Here is a 14,026-nt window from a genome sequence, read left to right on the forward strand (position 1 = left end):
CTAAACAAGCGTACTGACTGTGTCGTGTGTTTAGTGGGCATGAGCCAAGGAATCATGGTCACGTGAAGGTGTAGCCCCACCTGCGACTTCAAAATCAGCATCTGCCCTCAGCCCAAGAGTTATTATCCATGCATAGTCACTTTAATAACTTTACCTACATGTACATCTTACCTCAATTACCTCGACACCGGTGCCCCTGCACATTGACTCTGTACCAGTACCCCCTGTATATAGCCTCCACATTGACTCTGTACCGGTACCCCCTGTATATAGCCTCCACATTGACTCTGTACCGGTACCCCCTGTATATAACCCCGCTATTGCTATTTACTGCTGATCTTTAATTATTATTATTACACATTTTTTTTAGGTATTTTCTTAAAACTGCATTGTTGGCTAAGGGCTTGCAAGTAAGCCTTTCACTGTAAGGTCTACTTGTTGTATTCGGTGCATGTGACAAATACAATTTGATTTGAAGAGGGAATTTCCTCTTGGTCTAATAGTAAATTAAGATGTTGTTTATTCCCGCCGTAGAACCGGGTTCATATCCCGTCTGTCGTGTGTGTGAATCCTACTGCTGGAGTGGCCAGAGAGCCAAATAGAGTTTTTAAAATTTGTTTGCGTGTGTGTGTATTTACAATGTCCGAAAGATGACATACACACAGACAAAGTTCAAAGTTATTTTTAAATCATCCAACAAATCTAAACCCCTGGAGATGGCTAAACTGCATTGGCACCTGGATTGGAACCTCTCTGTCCAGCTCTGTTTGAATACCAATCTGGACTAAGGGCCTAGTGACAATCCTAGGGGGACTCACCCGTATACCATAGGCAGCAGGCTTCGGGGCATTATTCATATATATATTGATAGCAATAGTCACGGCTTCCATCAAGAACCTGATCCCAGAAGAGAACATTATGGTTTGGAAGTTAAATGATGAGACAGAGTCATTGATGTGAGTAACCAGTCTTTGCACATTGCAATGCATCCTGGTATATCAAATACAACGGTAAAAACAATGCATCTGGGTATGTCAAGCACACCGGTAAAAACACTGGTGTTGCAGTAATTAACATTTACCAAAAGATGGGATCAACGTGCCATCTTACACCCATAACATCTTCCATTTTATAAAATAAGACAAGAACTGTCAATTCGCTAGTAAAACAAACCTACTAATAATATCCAACATGAACCGTTTAGTTTTTTTTCAGGTATAAAATAAACAACATTTTGATTCTCTTCACTTTTCCCATTTATAAATCTCTGTCTGTCAACAATCCATAATAGGAAACCTACAGATAAGTATTTTAGGTGGCAGGGAAAGAAGCCTGCAGCGTGAAAAGACGGGGCTTTTCTGTGAGGACTGCGGGATCATGCACAGGCGTGTCACCTGACTGTCTGAGGGGAGTGTTGATGGGCGATGGAGCAGCCGCCATATGATCCCCTGGCTCTTCGCCCAGTACCTCAGGCCCCAGGTGGCATGCTAGGATTCTGTCCTTTTGTTATGTGACCCCTATGACAATCAGGGTTCTGAGTAGGTGCTGGCTCAGCAACTCAAAGGTCAACCCTGTTACGGCGGTACAGTGACCCATTCATTTAGACGAAGTAGGAGCGTGGTGCAACTTTCTGCTTTCAACTTTCTGTCCGGTCCCCTGGTAGTGGCTTCATCCGCACCACGTCACCCACCCTGAGCTCAGATAAGTCCTTAATGTGTATAAGAAAAGGGATACTGTTGAAGATGATCGTCAATGAAGCTGAAAAAAATGGTCATGAAATGTATTTATTTATTTGAATTTTTCTTATTTTGTTTAACATTGAAAAGGCTCATGACACTATGTGGAGAGCAGGCCTACTGATTAAGATGGAAAGACTTGGTATTGGTGGGAGATTTTATAACTGGGGCTTGGCCTTTTAATCTGCCATTTCGAGTTAAAATAGGATCCATTTTATCTGATGCCCACAGAGTTGACAATGGTATTCCTCAAGGCAGTACAATCAGTCCTATTTTGTTCAACATTATGATTATCAAAGTGTTTTTGAATGCAGGTAGGTGTATTGGGGCTTCCCTATATGCTGATGGAGGAGCTATTTGGAAGAGGGGAAAGAATGTCTCTCATGAGATCAAATCTATTCAACAAGCTATAGTGGATGTTGAAAGATGGTCGATTGACTGGGGTTTTAAATTGTTAGTGGCGAAGTCTTGTATGTTCTTCTCGAAGAAGAAAGTTGCTGATAATATACAGTTGTTTCTGTATGGACAGCCTATGGGGAGATTTTATAAGTACAACTGTGTGGGTCTATGGTACAATGAGTGGTATACAGTACTAGTCAAAAGTTTGGACACACCTACTTATTCAGGTTGAGCATCCCACTGCTACTGTTCTAGATGACTTTTGGGAATATACTAGTAGACAAGGCAGTGGTTTTGGTTGGACAGTTGGAAAGCTTGGTGATGAGAGTGGTTTGAGGGAGTTGGAGGTTGGCCCTTCTGTGGTGATAGGGGATGTTCCTCCATGGTTACTCACAGATCCTGTTGTTGATCTAACTGTCAAAGAGAAAAGTAAAGATTGGTCAGATGTCAGTGATATAGGGAAACTGGTTGACAATTACACTGGTAGAAGATATGCTTTTTTTACCGCTTTTCAGAGACGGACAAAGGGCCCAGAGAGGGCACAGAGGAGCAGGTGTTTACGTTCCTGATTTTGATGTGCAGTTGAAGTTGTAATGGCCACTCCAATACCTTGAATTTGTCCTTAAGCCATTTTCAAATGTTGAAGTATGCTTGGGGTCCACATCACCAACAAAATAACATGGTCCAAGCACACCAAGACAGTCATGAAGAGGGCACGACAAAACCTATTCCCCCTCAGGAGACTGAAAAGATTTGGCATGAGTCCTCAGATCCTCAAAAAGTTTTACAGCTGCACCATCAAGAGCATCCTGACTGGTTGCATCACTGCCTGGTATGGCAACTGCTCGGCCTCATACCGCAAAGCACGACAAAGGGTAGCGTGTACGGCCCAGTACATCACCGGGGCCAAGCTTCCTGCCATCCAGGACCTCTATACCAGGCGGTGGCAGAGGAAGGCCCTAAAAATTGTCAAAGACTCCAGCCACCCTTAGTCATACTGTTCGAGCTTTGATTCTGCTTCCTTCAACATGAATTTTAATATTTATTTAACTAGGCAAGTCAGTTAACTCATTTCCAATGACCTGAACCAGGTCAAGAACAAAGACTAACACATTCAGTATCAAGGATAAAATACTATCACTTTAAAACCTAGGATGGAAGGCACTAGGATAACATTCCCGATTAGGTAAGTGAATCACCCACTCAGTGCATGAATGACATCTTGTGTTTTGATTAATGTGTTTTACAGACATCAGTTCCCTCAGGGGCTCAAACCTGCCACATCTAGTCATGCAGCGTGGGGGGGGTTCTTTGATCTGTCTGTTTCCCCCCATGCACCCAACAGTATTCCTGCAGATAGTGTTCATTAGAGGGGTTGGGTTAAATGTGGAAGACACATTTACCTACTGCGGTTGAAAATTAGCTGGCTGGCTAAAACCGGCACTTTCACTGAAACGTTGATTAATGTGCACTGTCCCTGTAAAAATAAAATACACTACATTTCAGTTGACTTGGTATCCTCCTCTCCATTGTGCGTCAGAAGCATCATCCACGGTTTGCAAGGCAACACGATGATCTGGTCTATATGGCCCAGATCTCTGGAGAAGGAGACTGCACTTGCTCTCCTGGGTCAGACTTGTACAGTGTGCATGTTCCACTAAAACAGATTTCTCCCATTTACTTCGGGGGTCGTCCGCTAGTCATTTGTTAAACAAATCTTAAATGATTTGACATTGAAGGTATTCCTAACTGATGGTAGTAAGGTTTCCCACAATTCCTCAATAGCAAAAGAAAGTGCCAGTAAAAGGACGCTGACAGTTCATGCCGTTCTGAGAAATGGAACATCCTGGTGCATCAGATTTTCAATCACTTGTCATGAGACCAAGCTAAAAGTTTCTTTTCCCCACCCAACCCAGCTCAAAAATACAGCAAAGTGGTGTCTAGAGAAGCTATGCCCATCTCAGGATCCTTCCCAGAGGAGACATCCAGTGTGATACTTTCCTCTGACAAGAAACACCCGATCAACCAAGCACTAGCTTTCTGAATCAGCCATAATATAAGTCAGATTTTAAACCAGATTGGAAATCTCCTTCCTTTGACCCCCACATTTAGAATTGTGTTCCTTATGAAGAAGTTTGCAAAAAAGACAGAAGTCATAATTAGGTATACATTTTATTGTCAAAAGTTAGAGCTTAAAAAAAAAAAATTGTCAGTCTCAAGAATACACTTCAGTGAAAGGTGAGTGAAAAGTGGTTTAAAAATGGAAACGACAAGGGCCACAAAAGATAGTTAAAATGGAGTTAAAATGGAATAAAAGCAACACCGCATCACCATCCACTGCAGCCAATAGCCAGGTCTACAGAGGAGTGCCACATATTTAGCGGGCTGCCATCATGGCACGTTTCAGCTGCTCATATGTAACGAACATCACCACGTTCCACGAGCCCAGTCGTAGAAAAGAGGGCATGAAACTGTAGGGAGTAAATTGAGAAAACTCAGATCAAGGCAAATGATTCAATAAACCAGAGGGGGAAAGAAACTATACCAAACAAAAACACAACAATTAAGGAATTTACTGAGTTACAGTTCATAAGAAAATAGGTCAAATAAATTACACAAATTAAGCCATAATCTATGGATTTCACATGACTGGGCAGGTATGTAGCCATGGGTGGCCCTTGGAGGGCATAGGTCAACCCACTAGCCCCCCCACCCCTCCCTCAGTTTAAGCCAGTTGGGGCTGGCATGGTTACACATGGTCTGCGATTAGGCTGGTGGGACATAATGCGATAATCTAAAGCGAAGTAGGAGGCAGTCTGTGGCCACTCCAGTCAGCATGCCAATTGCGCACTCCCTCAACTCAACATCTGTGGCATTGTGACGAACTGCACATTTTAAAGTGGCCTTTTATTGTCCAAAGCACAAGGTGCACCCGTGTAACGATCATGCTGTTTAATCAGCTTCTCAATATGCCACAGGTGAATGGATTAAGCAAGCAAGCATTTCACTGTGATACTTGTTGTATTCGGTGCATGTGACAAATATAATTTGACTTTATTATCTTGTCAAAGGAGAAATGCTCACTAACAGGGATGTCAGCAAATGTGCACAATTTGAGAGAAATTCACTTTTTGTGCATATGGAACATTTCTGGGATTTTTCACCCAGCGCATAAAACCAACACTTAACATGTTGCATTTATATTTTTGTTCGGTGTAATTAACAGGTTTAGACAATACTTTGACTAAAACAAAGCAAGCAGCAACAGCTATATTTAAAGTACTGATCAATAAGGTGTATGAGCCTTGTAAAACCATCCATCTGGTACAACCCAGTCCAGGAGACCCCAGGCAACTAAAACACTTATGAATAAGACATATGGCTTACCCTTTGTAGAAGGCAAGAGGTCCCTCCTTGGTCACCATGGCATGAGCACAGTTGAGGGCGCTGCTGTACTGGCCGAGGGCAGAGTTCATATATCTCGTCTTCACCACATCCACGGGAGAGGCAATCACAGTGGTGCAGAATCCTGCACCAAATGCAGATGTGAAGTGGCAGGGGAGGTCATCTGTAGACCAAATGAAAAGGGTTAAGGAGAGGCATCACAATACCAGACAGAAGTTTAAGAGTTTAAGTGTGTCATTTTAAACAATATATGGCAAGGCAATGGCTCACCAGTCAGGGATGTGTTTTTAAGAAGCGCGTCCTTGATGAGGTCATATGTAACCAGCTCAGTGCAGTTCACGATTGCATTGCGGGCAATGTTTGGGCCAGTACCTGCAAGGTGGGGATGGAAATGTTAGCAATACTGCTGACCGAAACATTGGACAAAAGGCACAAATGAGCCATGTGATCAAGCAAACACCCACCTCTCCACAGACCACGCATGCCCTCTTCCTTGGCGATGGTCTTGTAGGCCTGCATGGTACCATGGTAACGTCGGTTTGGCCCAGAGGAACTAGCCTGTGCCTGGAAGCGGACTTTCACCACATCTGTGGGTTGGGCTAATGCGACTGCCATGGCTCCAGTTGTACAGCCCGCCAGCAGGCGACTGCCAATCCCTACATCTGGAGAGAGAAAGGGGCAGTTAGAACAGTGGCAGTTAGAACAGTGAGAGTTCCACTTTGAAGAACATGAGTATCACTCGAAGGTCAAGGTTCACATAGTGTGCGATGTGTAGCCTACTCACGGTCTGAGCCTTTGGTGTAGAATGACTTGACAGAGTCATAGAGGCCGATACGGATGGAGGCAAAGCTCATCTGCCTCTGGAGCCCTGCCACCAGCCCGCTGTAGAGGCTCCTGGCCCCCTCCGTACGCACCATGGTGGTGATGGTACCAAACACACCCCGATACCTCACTGCTGTGCCATGACTAGCTGCTGCACCTTTCTCCTCTCCCTGGATCTGTGTGGAACATAAGGGACATGGAGAGACTAAACAGACACTGGGAGGGTGCATAGGAATGACACTGGAGAACGGGGCAGGAGAGTCCAGGCAGTGTCCATGACGCTATATCCAGGGCCTGCAGATTCCAAGGGCTTTACCATCACCTCCTGGGCCGCTTAGTTGTGGAAGGAAGTTGGGAGGGACAAAATTGAAGGAAATAGAAGGTGCAAGTCAGTTTTAATGTTGAGAAGAAGGTAAATACAATTAACCAAAAATGAAAGGGGCCATTTGGGTCAGTGACAAATGTGGTGTTGTCTTGAAGACCAACCCAGTTTCAGAATTTAGAGTAATGGACAGTAAAACGATTGATGCAACGGTAATGCCAAGTATCCCTTTTAGTATGACAGCTCACCACATTTGACTAGTCAAATGAGCCCTTTCACATGCGATTTCATATGAGAAACAATGACCATTTCCAACCATCCTGGGTCCCCATCTGCTGAACAAAACCAGGTGGGAAATCCATGGTTGAGCCATTTCATGGCGCTACAATACAGGACCCCACTAGTTCATTTCAACAAGGAACACATGATCCATAGGCTTACCTGTAGCCGGACTTTGGCTGTGTCCAGGGGAAAGGTGAATAGGTCAGCAATGCAGGCCGCTGTTCCAGCACCGATAAACTTCACAGCAGCGGTTGGGGGCACGTCAGCAGGTCTGAATCCAACCATTTTATCCAGATAAATGGAATGTGAAAATTTAAGAAGACGGATGAGGTGAAGACAAAGGGAACTCTACCCAATTCTGAAAAGGACAATACATGTGTATTAACAATTGTACAAATAAATGGCAAAATCATAATTCATAACATTTCCATGTCACAACAACTCAGATTAGACTATGGTAGCCAGGGCCAGCTCTAGCCTTTTGGGGGCAATAAGTGAGTTTTAAAGTTAATGTCCAGCAGTTCTACACATCTTCCCGTGGGGCAGAGATGTTTGTAGTTTTAAATTATATTTCCTGCAATTCAACACATGTGTCATTTAGCAGATGCCCCAAGTGACCACTTGCACCTGGAACCAGTCAAATTCGTGCAGGCATGGACGTAGCCTGCTGTCCCCAAGGGGTCCAAGCAAGTGGAAAATGGAGGGGCTTAGCTCACTGTAAGCAAGCAGTTGTTTCAGACATCACTTACTGGTCTACTCAATTTGCAAAACTGCCATGAGACATCCCCATTGGCGGAACTGCCTGTTGCCATGTCAGTAGCGCTCTACTAAGCAAATGACTCGAGACAACAAAGGAAGCGCTGTACCTCGTTTACACGATACTGAATCAGATACAGTGAGTTCTCAGGAAACACTGCGTGTAGCGAATGTAGTGAGTGAAACCAAACGCATTAACGCCACAAATTCAAAATAACAGACAAGCCTATATTAATATTTATAAGTATATTAATGTTGAAGACATTGGAACTTAATATTTACTTAATAAAATTAAGCTATGCATTATCACACCTAGATATCAGGCGAAAGCTTTATCCAACTTCTACATTTATTTTATAAACCATGTGGCCTACTTTACCTTTACGCAAGTGACCCAGGACGGTGACGGCAGAGATCAGGATTCTCTAAAGGAGTCCCTCTGGTCAAAATTACTTCCAATTATGATTTGGTTGCCTTGTTCTTCCATAGAAAAACGTTCAAAAACGATGTATCCAAAAAACATACTACCAATTCTGAAAAACAAGACAAAACCGGTTTAGTTCAAAGGATACAAGAAAATAAACACGCTATCAAAGCATAACCAGTAACATCAACTATAGACAGGGGTATAAACATATTAAAAGTTTACCGTGAATAAAATAACGAAAAGTTAAATCAGGAAAAACGATGTCAAATCCTTTGGGTTGATGCCTCTGTGATAACACATACAATGAACCTCTAGACGAGCTAGCAGAAAGCGGTGAGAAGAAAAAAAAACTGCAGCTGTTTTTATACCACCATTGAACCTGTTGCGTCACGAGAAGGCAACCGCGTCTGTTCTCAGCTGGTTGGCGGATTCGAGCTGAACTGGCCCTGCCCTGGGGTGTAATTCACTAGGACCAAACGGAAGCACGAAATGGGGAGGGATCTACTTGAATTTGTCCAATAAAAAAATATTGTTTTTGTTGCTAAACGTTTTCCGTGTGAAGTAAACACTTTCCATGCACAATTTGGACTAATGGACGAGTTCGTTTTGCATGACCTGGTGCCCCGGTAGGGTGGAGATTTCACTTTAGGACCAATGGAATGGTCTAAAATGACCACACTACACCTCGTCCGGGCACTGGGTGATGTAGAACCAACTCGCCCATTGATAACACCAGCTGTTCTCAAATTCACATAGCTGCTTGTGATTGGCTCATTCAATTTTTTAAAAATAATGTAGAATAGTCTGTAAACAAATAAACAATGATAACATATACTAGGGGGTACAACAAATTACAGATTATACAAAGACCTTAAAAGAAGCACACATATTGATTGTTTTAACAGCTTTCTTATTAGAAGAATGTTGAATGGCCTTAATGTACTGCTCGAATTCCTTATAGAAAACACGGAAGAGTGTTTTTTTATTAGTGAATTTACATTTATGAATATGAAATATTGCCATTGGCACAATTAGATTTATGAGGTAAACTCGTTCAATTGCCTTCCACACCTCTACCAACAATACATGCCATGGTGGGTTAATTGCATAAGATTGAATTAGATATTACATTGATTAATATAAACCAGCAACAAACAGAGTGTGATGTGCAGGTTCATATAGGCTGTGCAGGTTCATTTAGGCTGTGCAGGTTTATATAGGCTGTGCAGGTTCATATAGGCTGTGCGGGTTCATATAGGCTGTGCGGGTTCATATAGGCTGTGCAGGTTCATATAGGCTGTGCAGGTTCATATAGGCTGTGCAGGTTCTGCCTGTTCGGGCGATGCTCAGCGGTCGTCGTCACCGTCCTACTAGCCGCTACCGATCCCTTTTTCGTTTGTCTGTTGGGTTTGTCTTATTAGTTTCACCTGTGTGTATTTTGGATTAATTAGCTTCCCTATATGTAGTAGTTTGACCCGCCCTTGTTTTGTGAGGGATTGTCTTTTGTTACGTGTGTACATATTAGGTCATAGTGTAATTTATTTTCTATACTGCACACCCTGTGGTTTTGGGTTGTCTGGTATAGTGTCCTGCGCCCTGTATTGTATTGGGCTTATCAGTTTGGTGTGCAATAGTAAAGCATTTTACTTCGTTACTCTCTCTCTGCGTCTGATTCCTGCACACACACCTAGTCCCGCGTGACAGATACCAGATGACTCGCCGCTATAATCCTATTCCGACCTCCTGAATTAATCATATGCTTTGCTTCTTAGCTCAAATCAATCGTGTATCTACTTTTCAAGACATTTGACTCACATTGATATTAGATTTTGCCAAATGCTCTTACTTATGCTAAATATATTGAGTACAGCACAAAGACTGCAACATAACCTTGTCCCCAGGCTCAATTGTCAGCGCAGAGAGGGAGCCAGCTGGTGGACAAGATTAGGATCCCGTTATTTTAGCGCCATGCGACAGACAAGCATCCTGTCTAGGGGGTGTAACTTGTACATCTGAGGCTGTCTCTTTTTTAACAACTAGCTGACCAGGTGAAATAAGTTAAGGTGTGGAAGTAGGCCTATACTGTTTACTTCTGGTGATGCTGAGTCATGATGAGGATATACCAGCAGAACCTACACCACTTTAGAATAATAAAATCCACATGTGAAACATCCAAGTAGAGGTCTATGCCACGAGCTCCAAGGCTGTTGTGTAAGACCCGGCACGGCAGACTCCCCTGCGGATGGAAACCCTTTGCTCTCCCCTCCGTATGTGCCCCTTCTTAAAATCATGTGTATGTTGTGTCAAAGGATTAGAACCAACCAGAGAGGTGGAATTATTTTGTTATTATGATAAAAGGTACAGGGGAAACTGGCAAAAAAAAACTCATAAGAGCTCCCAAATTATTCCAGTAAGTGTGTTTTTTTTCTTCTAGTAAGTGTGTTTAACGAGACACTCCAATGTTCCAAGACAGAGGAGGGTGAAAGGTCTTCTGTCTGGAGCAGTGTTGTAGTACTGGAGTCTGGTCTCCAGACCACATATTGAGTGTCTCGGTCTTGTCTCGGTGTCAGATATTGGAGCTGAGACCAGCTGAGTAAAAAAAATCATAATTATCAGCTTCCATCCAGTCAGCGCAATAAACCGATTCGCCAGGGAAATACACTGCTAAAAAAAATAAAGGGAACACTAAAATAACACATCCTAGATCTGAATGAATGAAATATTCTTATTAAATACTTTTTTCTTTACATAGTTGAATGTGCTGACAACAAAATCAAACAAAAATGATCAATGGAAATCAAATTTATCAACCCATGGAGGTCTGGATTTGGAGTCACACTCAAAATTAAAGTGGAAAACCACACTACGGGCTGATCCAACTTTGATGTAATGTCTTTAAAACAAGTCAACATGAGGCTCAGTAGTGTGTGTGGCCTCCACGTGCCTGTATGACCTCCCTACAACACCTGGGCATGCTCCTGATGAGGTGGCGGATGGTCTCCTGAGGGATCTCCTCCCAGACCTGGACTAAAGCATCCGCCAACTCCTGGACAATCTGTGGAGCAACGTGGCGTTGGTGGATGGAGCGAAACATGATGTCCCAGATGTGCTCAATTGGATTCAGGTCTGGGGAACGGGCGGGCCAGTCCTTAGCATCAATGCCTTCCTCTTGCAGGAACTGCTGACACACTCAAGCCACATGAGGTCTAGCATTGTCTTGCATTAGGAGGAACCCAGGGCCAACCACACCAGCATATGGTCTCACAAGGGGTCTGAGGATCTCATCTCGGTACCTAATGGCATTCAGGCTACCTCTGGTGAGCACATGGAGGACTGTGCGGCCCCCCAAATAAATGCCACCCCACACCATGACTGACCCACCGCCAAACCGGTCATGCTGGAGGATGTTGTAGGCAGCAGAACGTTCTCCACGGTGTCTCCAGACTCTGTCACATCTGTCACATGTGCTCAGTGTGAACCTGCTTTCATCTGTGAAGAGCACAGGGCGCCAGGGTCGAATTTGCCAATCTTGGTGTTCTCTGGCAAATGCCAAACATCCTGCACGGTGTTGGGCTGTAAGCACAACCCCCACCTGTGGACGTCGGGCCCTCATACCACCCTCATCGAGTCTGTTTCTGACCGTTTGAGCAGACACATGCACATTTGTGGCCTGCTGGAGGTCATTTTGCAGGGCTCTGGCAGTGCTCCTCCTGCTCCTCCTTGCACAAAGGCGGAGGTAGCGGTCCTGCTGCTGGGTTGTTGCCCTCCTACGGCCTCCTCCACGTCTCCTGATGTACTGGCCTGTCTCCTGGTAGCGCCTCCATGCTCTGGACACTACGCTGACAGACACAGCAAACCTTCTTGCCACAGCTCGCATTGATGTGCCATCCTGGATGAGCTGCACTACCTGAGTTGTAGACTCCGTCTCATGCTACCACTAGAGTGAAAGCACGGCCAGCATTCAAAAGTGACCAAAACATCAGCCAGGAAGCATAGGAACTGAGAAGTGTTCTGTGGTCACCACCTGCAGAACCACTTCTTTATTGGGGGTGTCTTGCTAATTGCCTATAATTTCCACCTGTTGTCCATTCCATTTGCACAACAGCATGTGAAATTTATTGTCAATCAGTGTTGCTTCCTAAGTGGACAGTTTGATTTTACAGAAGTGTGATTGACTTGGAGTTACATTGTGTTGTTTAAGTGTTCCCTTTATTTTTTTGAGCAGTGTATATACACTCCTTTCTTGAAACAGTAAGACTATATCTTAACAGCTTAACAGTCTGGCAGCGAAACAGTTCATTCAGCCTCATTTACTGCCTTTTAAAAAAAACATACAGTTGAAGTCAGAAGTGTACATACACTTAGGTTGGAGAGATTTAAACTCGTTTTTCAACCACTCCACACATTTCTTGTTAACAAACTATAGTTTTGGCAAGCCAGTTAGGACATCTACTTTGTGCATGACACAAGCCATTTTTCCAACAATTGTTTACAGGCAGATTATTTCACTTATAATTCACTGTATCACAATTCCAGTGGGTCTTTAAACAGCTTGGAATATTCCAGAAAATGATGTCATGGCTTTAGAAGCTTCTGATAGGCTAATTGACATGATTTGAGTCAATTGCAGGTGTACCTGTGGATGCAGTTCAAGGCCAACCTTCAAATCCAGTACCTCTTTGCTTGACATCATGGGAAAATCAAAAGAAATCAGACAAGAACTCAGATTTTTTTTTGTAGACCTCCACAAGTCTGGTTCATCCTTGGGAGCAATTTCCAAACGCCTGAAGGTACCACGTTCATCTGTACAAACAATAGTACGCAAGTATAAACACCATGGGACCACGCAGCCGTCATGCCACTCAGGAAGGAGACGAGTTCTGTCTCCTAGAGATGAACGTACCTTGGTGTGAAAAGTGCAAATAAAATACAATTTTATTGGTCACATACACATGGTTAGCAGATGTTAATGCGAGTGTAGCGAAATGCTTGTGCTTCTAGTTCCGACAGTGCAGTAATATCTAACAAGTAATCTAACAATTTCACAACAACTACCTTTTACACACAAGTGTAAAGGGATGAAAAATAATATGTACATGTAAATATATGGATGAGTGATGGCATAGACAAGATGCAGTAGATGGTATAGAGTACAGTATATACATATGAGATGAGTAATGTAGGGTATATAAACATAATATTAAGGGGCAATGTTTAAAGTGACTATTGATATATTTATTACATCCAATTATTAATTATTAAAGTGGCTAGAGATTTGAGTGTATGTTGGCAGCAGCCACTTAATGTTAGTGATGGCTGTTTAACAGTCTGATGGCCTTGAGATAGAAGCTGTTTTACAGTCTCTCGGTCCCAGCTTTGATGCACCTGTATTGACCTCGCCTTCTGGATGATAGCGGGGTGAACATGCAGTGGCTCGGGTGGTTGTTGTCCTTGATGATCTTTTTGGCCTTCCTGTGACATCGGGTGGTGTAGCTGTCCTGGAGGGCAGGTAATTTGCCCCCGGTGATGCGTTGTGCAGACCGCACTACCCTCTGGAGAGCCTTACGGTTGTGGGCGGAGCAGGTGCCGTACCAGGCGGTGATACAGCCCTACAGGATGCTCTCGATTGTGCATCTGTAAAATTTTGTGAAGCCACATTTCTTCAGCCTCCTGTGGTTGAAGAGGCGCTGTTGCCCCTTGTTCACCACGCTGTCCGTGTGGGGAACTTAACACTTTCCACCTTCTCCACTACTGTTCTGTCGATGTGGATAGGGGGGTTATCCCTCTGTTGTTTCCCGAAGTCCATGATCATGATCCTTTGTTTTATTGACAGTGAGTGTGAGGTTATTTTCCTGACACCACACTATGAGGGCCCTC

The 14,026-nt window shown here is 43.7% G+C and overlaps 1 protein-coding gene across 4 annotated transcripts; it reads right to left on the reverse strand.

Moving 5' to 3' along the window:
• Window positions 1–869: 869 nt before the first annotated feature.
• LOC118390222 (mitochondrial uncoupling protein 2) lies at window positions 870–8,555 on the reverse strand. Of its 4 annotated transcripts, XR_004826924.2 has the most exons (9): window positions 8,372–8,555; window positions 8,102–8,255; window positions 7,126–7,324; window positions 6,325–6,538; window positions 6,005–6,202; window positions 5,811–5,912; window positions 5,523–5,703; window positions 2,351–2,549; window positions 870–1,758 (listed from the first exon to the last, which is right to left on the reverse strand). XR_004826924.2 is itself a non-coding variant. In XM_035780569.2 (8 exons), exons 3-8 carry the CDS (start codon window positions 7,249–7,251, stop codon window positions 2,546–2,548), a joined length of 825 nt encoding a protein of 274 aa, XP_035636462.1. In that variant the 5' UTR covers window positions 7,252–7,324; window positions 8,102–8,255; window positions 8,372–8,555; the 3' UTR covers window positions 1,823–2,545. The 4 variants fall into 4 exon arrangements, 3 of the variants coding, with proteins under 3 accessions (XP_035636462.1, XP_035636460.1, XP_035636461.1); XM_035780569.2 differs by lacking the exon at window positions 870–1,758 and having other exon boundaries at window positions 1,823–2,549; XM_035780567.2 differs by lacking the exons at window positions 870–1,758; window positions 2,351–2,549 and adding an exon at window positions 4,295–4,606 and having other exon boundaries at window positions 8,372–8,551.
• Window positions 8,556–14,026: the final 5,471 nt, after the last annotated feature.

The sequence above is a fragment of the Oncorhynchus keta genome, chromosome 11, assembly GCF_023373465.1.
Source record: "Oncorhynchus keta strain PuntledgeMale-10-30-2019 chromosome 11, Oket_V2, whole genome shotgun sequence".
In the NCBI taxonomy this organism is placed as follows: Eukaryota; Metazoa; Chordata; class Actinopteri; order Salmoniformes; family Salmonidae; genus Oncorhynchus; species Oncorhynchus keta.

Bases quoted from the DNA above. Each gene is read 5' to 3' on its own strand.
- LOC118390222 (XM_035780567.2), bottom strand. From the start codon at position 7,251: ATGGTTGGATTCAGACCTGCTGACGTGCCCCCAACCGCTGCTGTGAAG. The intron at 6,203-6,324 runs GTGAGTAGGCTA...TTCTCTCTCCAG, and splicing joins CTACACCAAAGGCTCAGACC to ATGTAGGGATTGGCAGTCGC. The intron at 5,913-6,004 runs GTGGGTGTTTGC...CCCACCTTGCAG, and splicing joins CATGCGTGGTCTGTGGAGAG to GTACTGGCCCAAACATTGCC.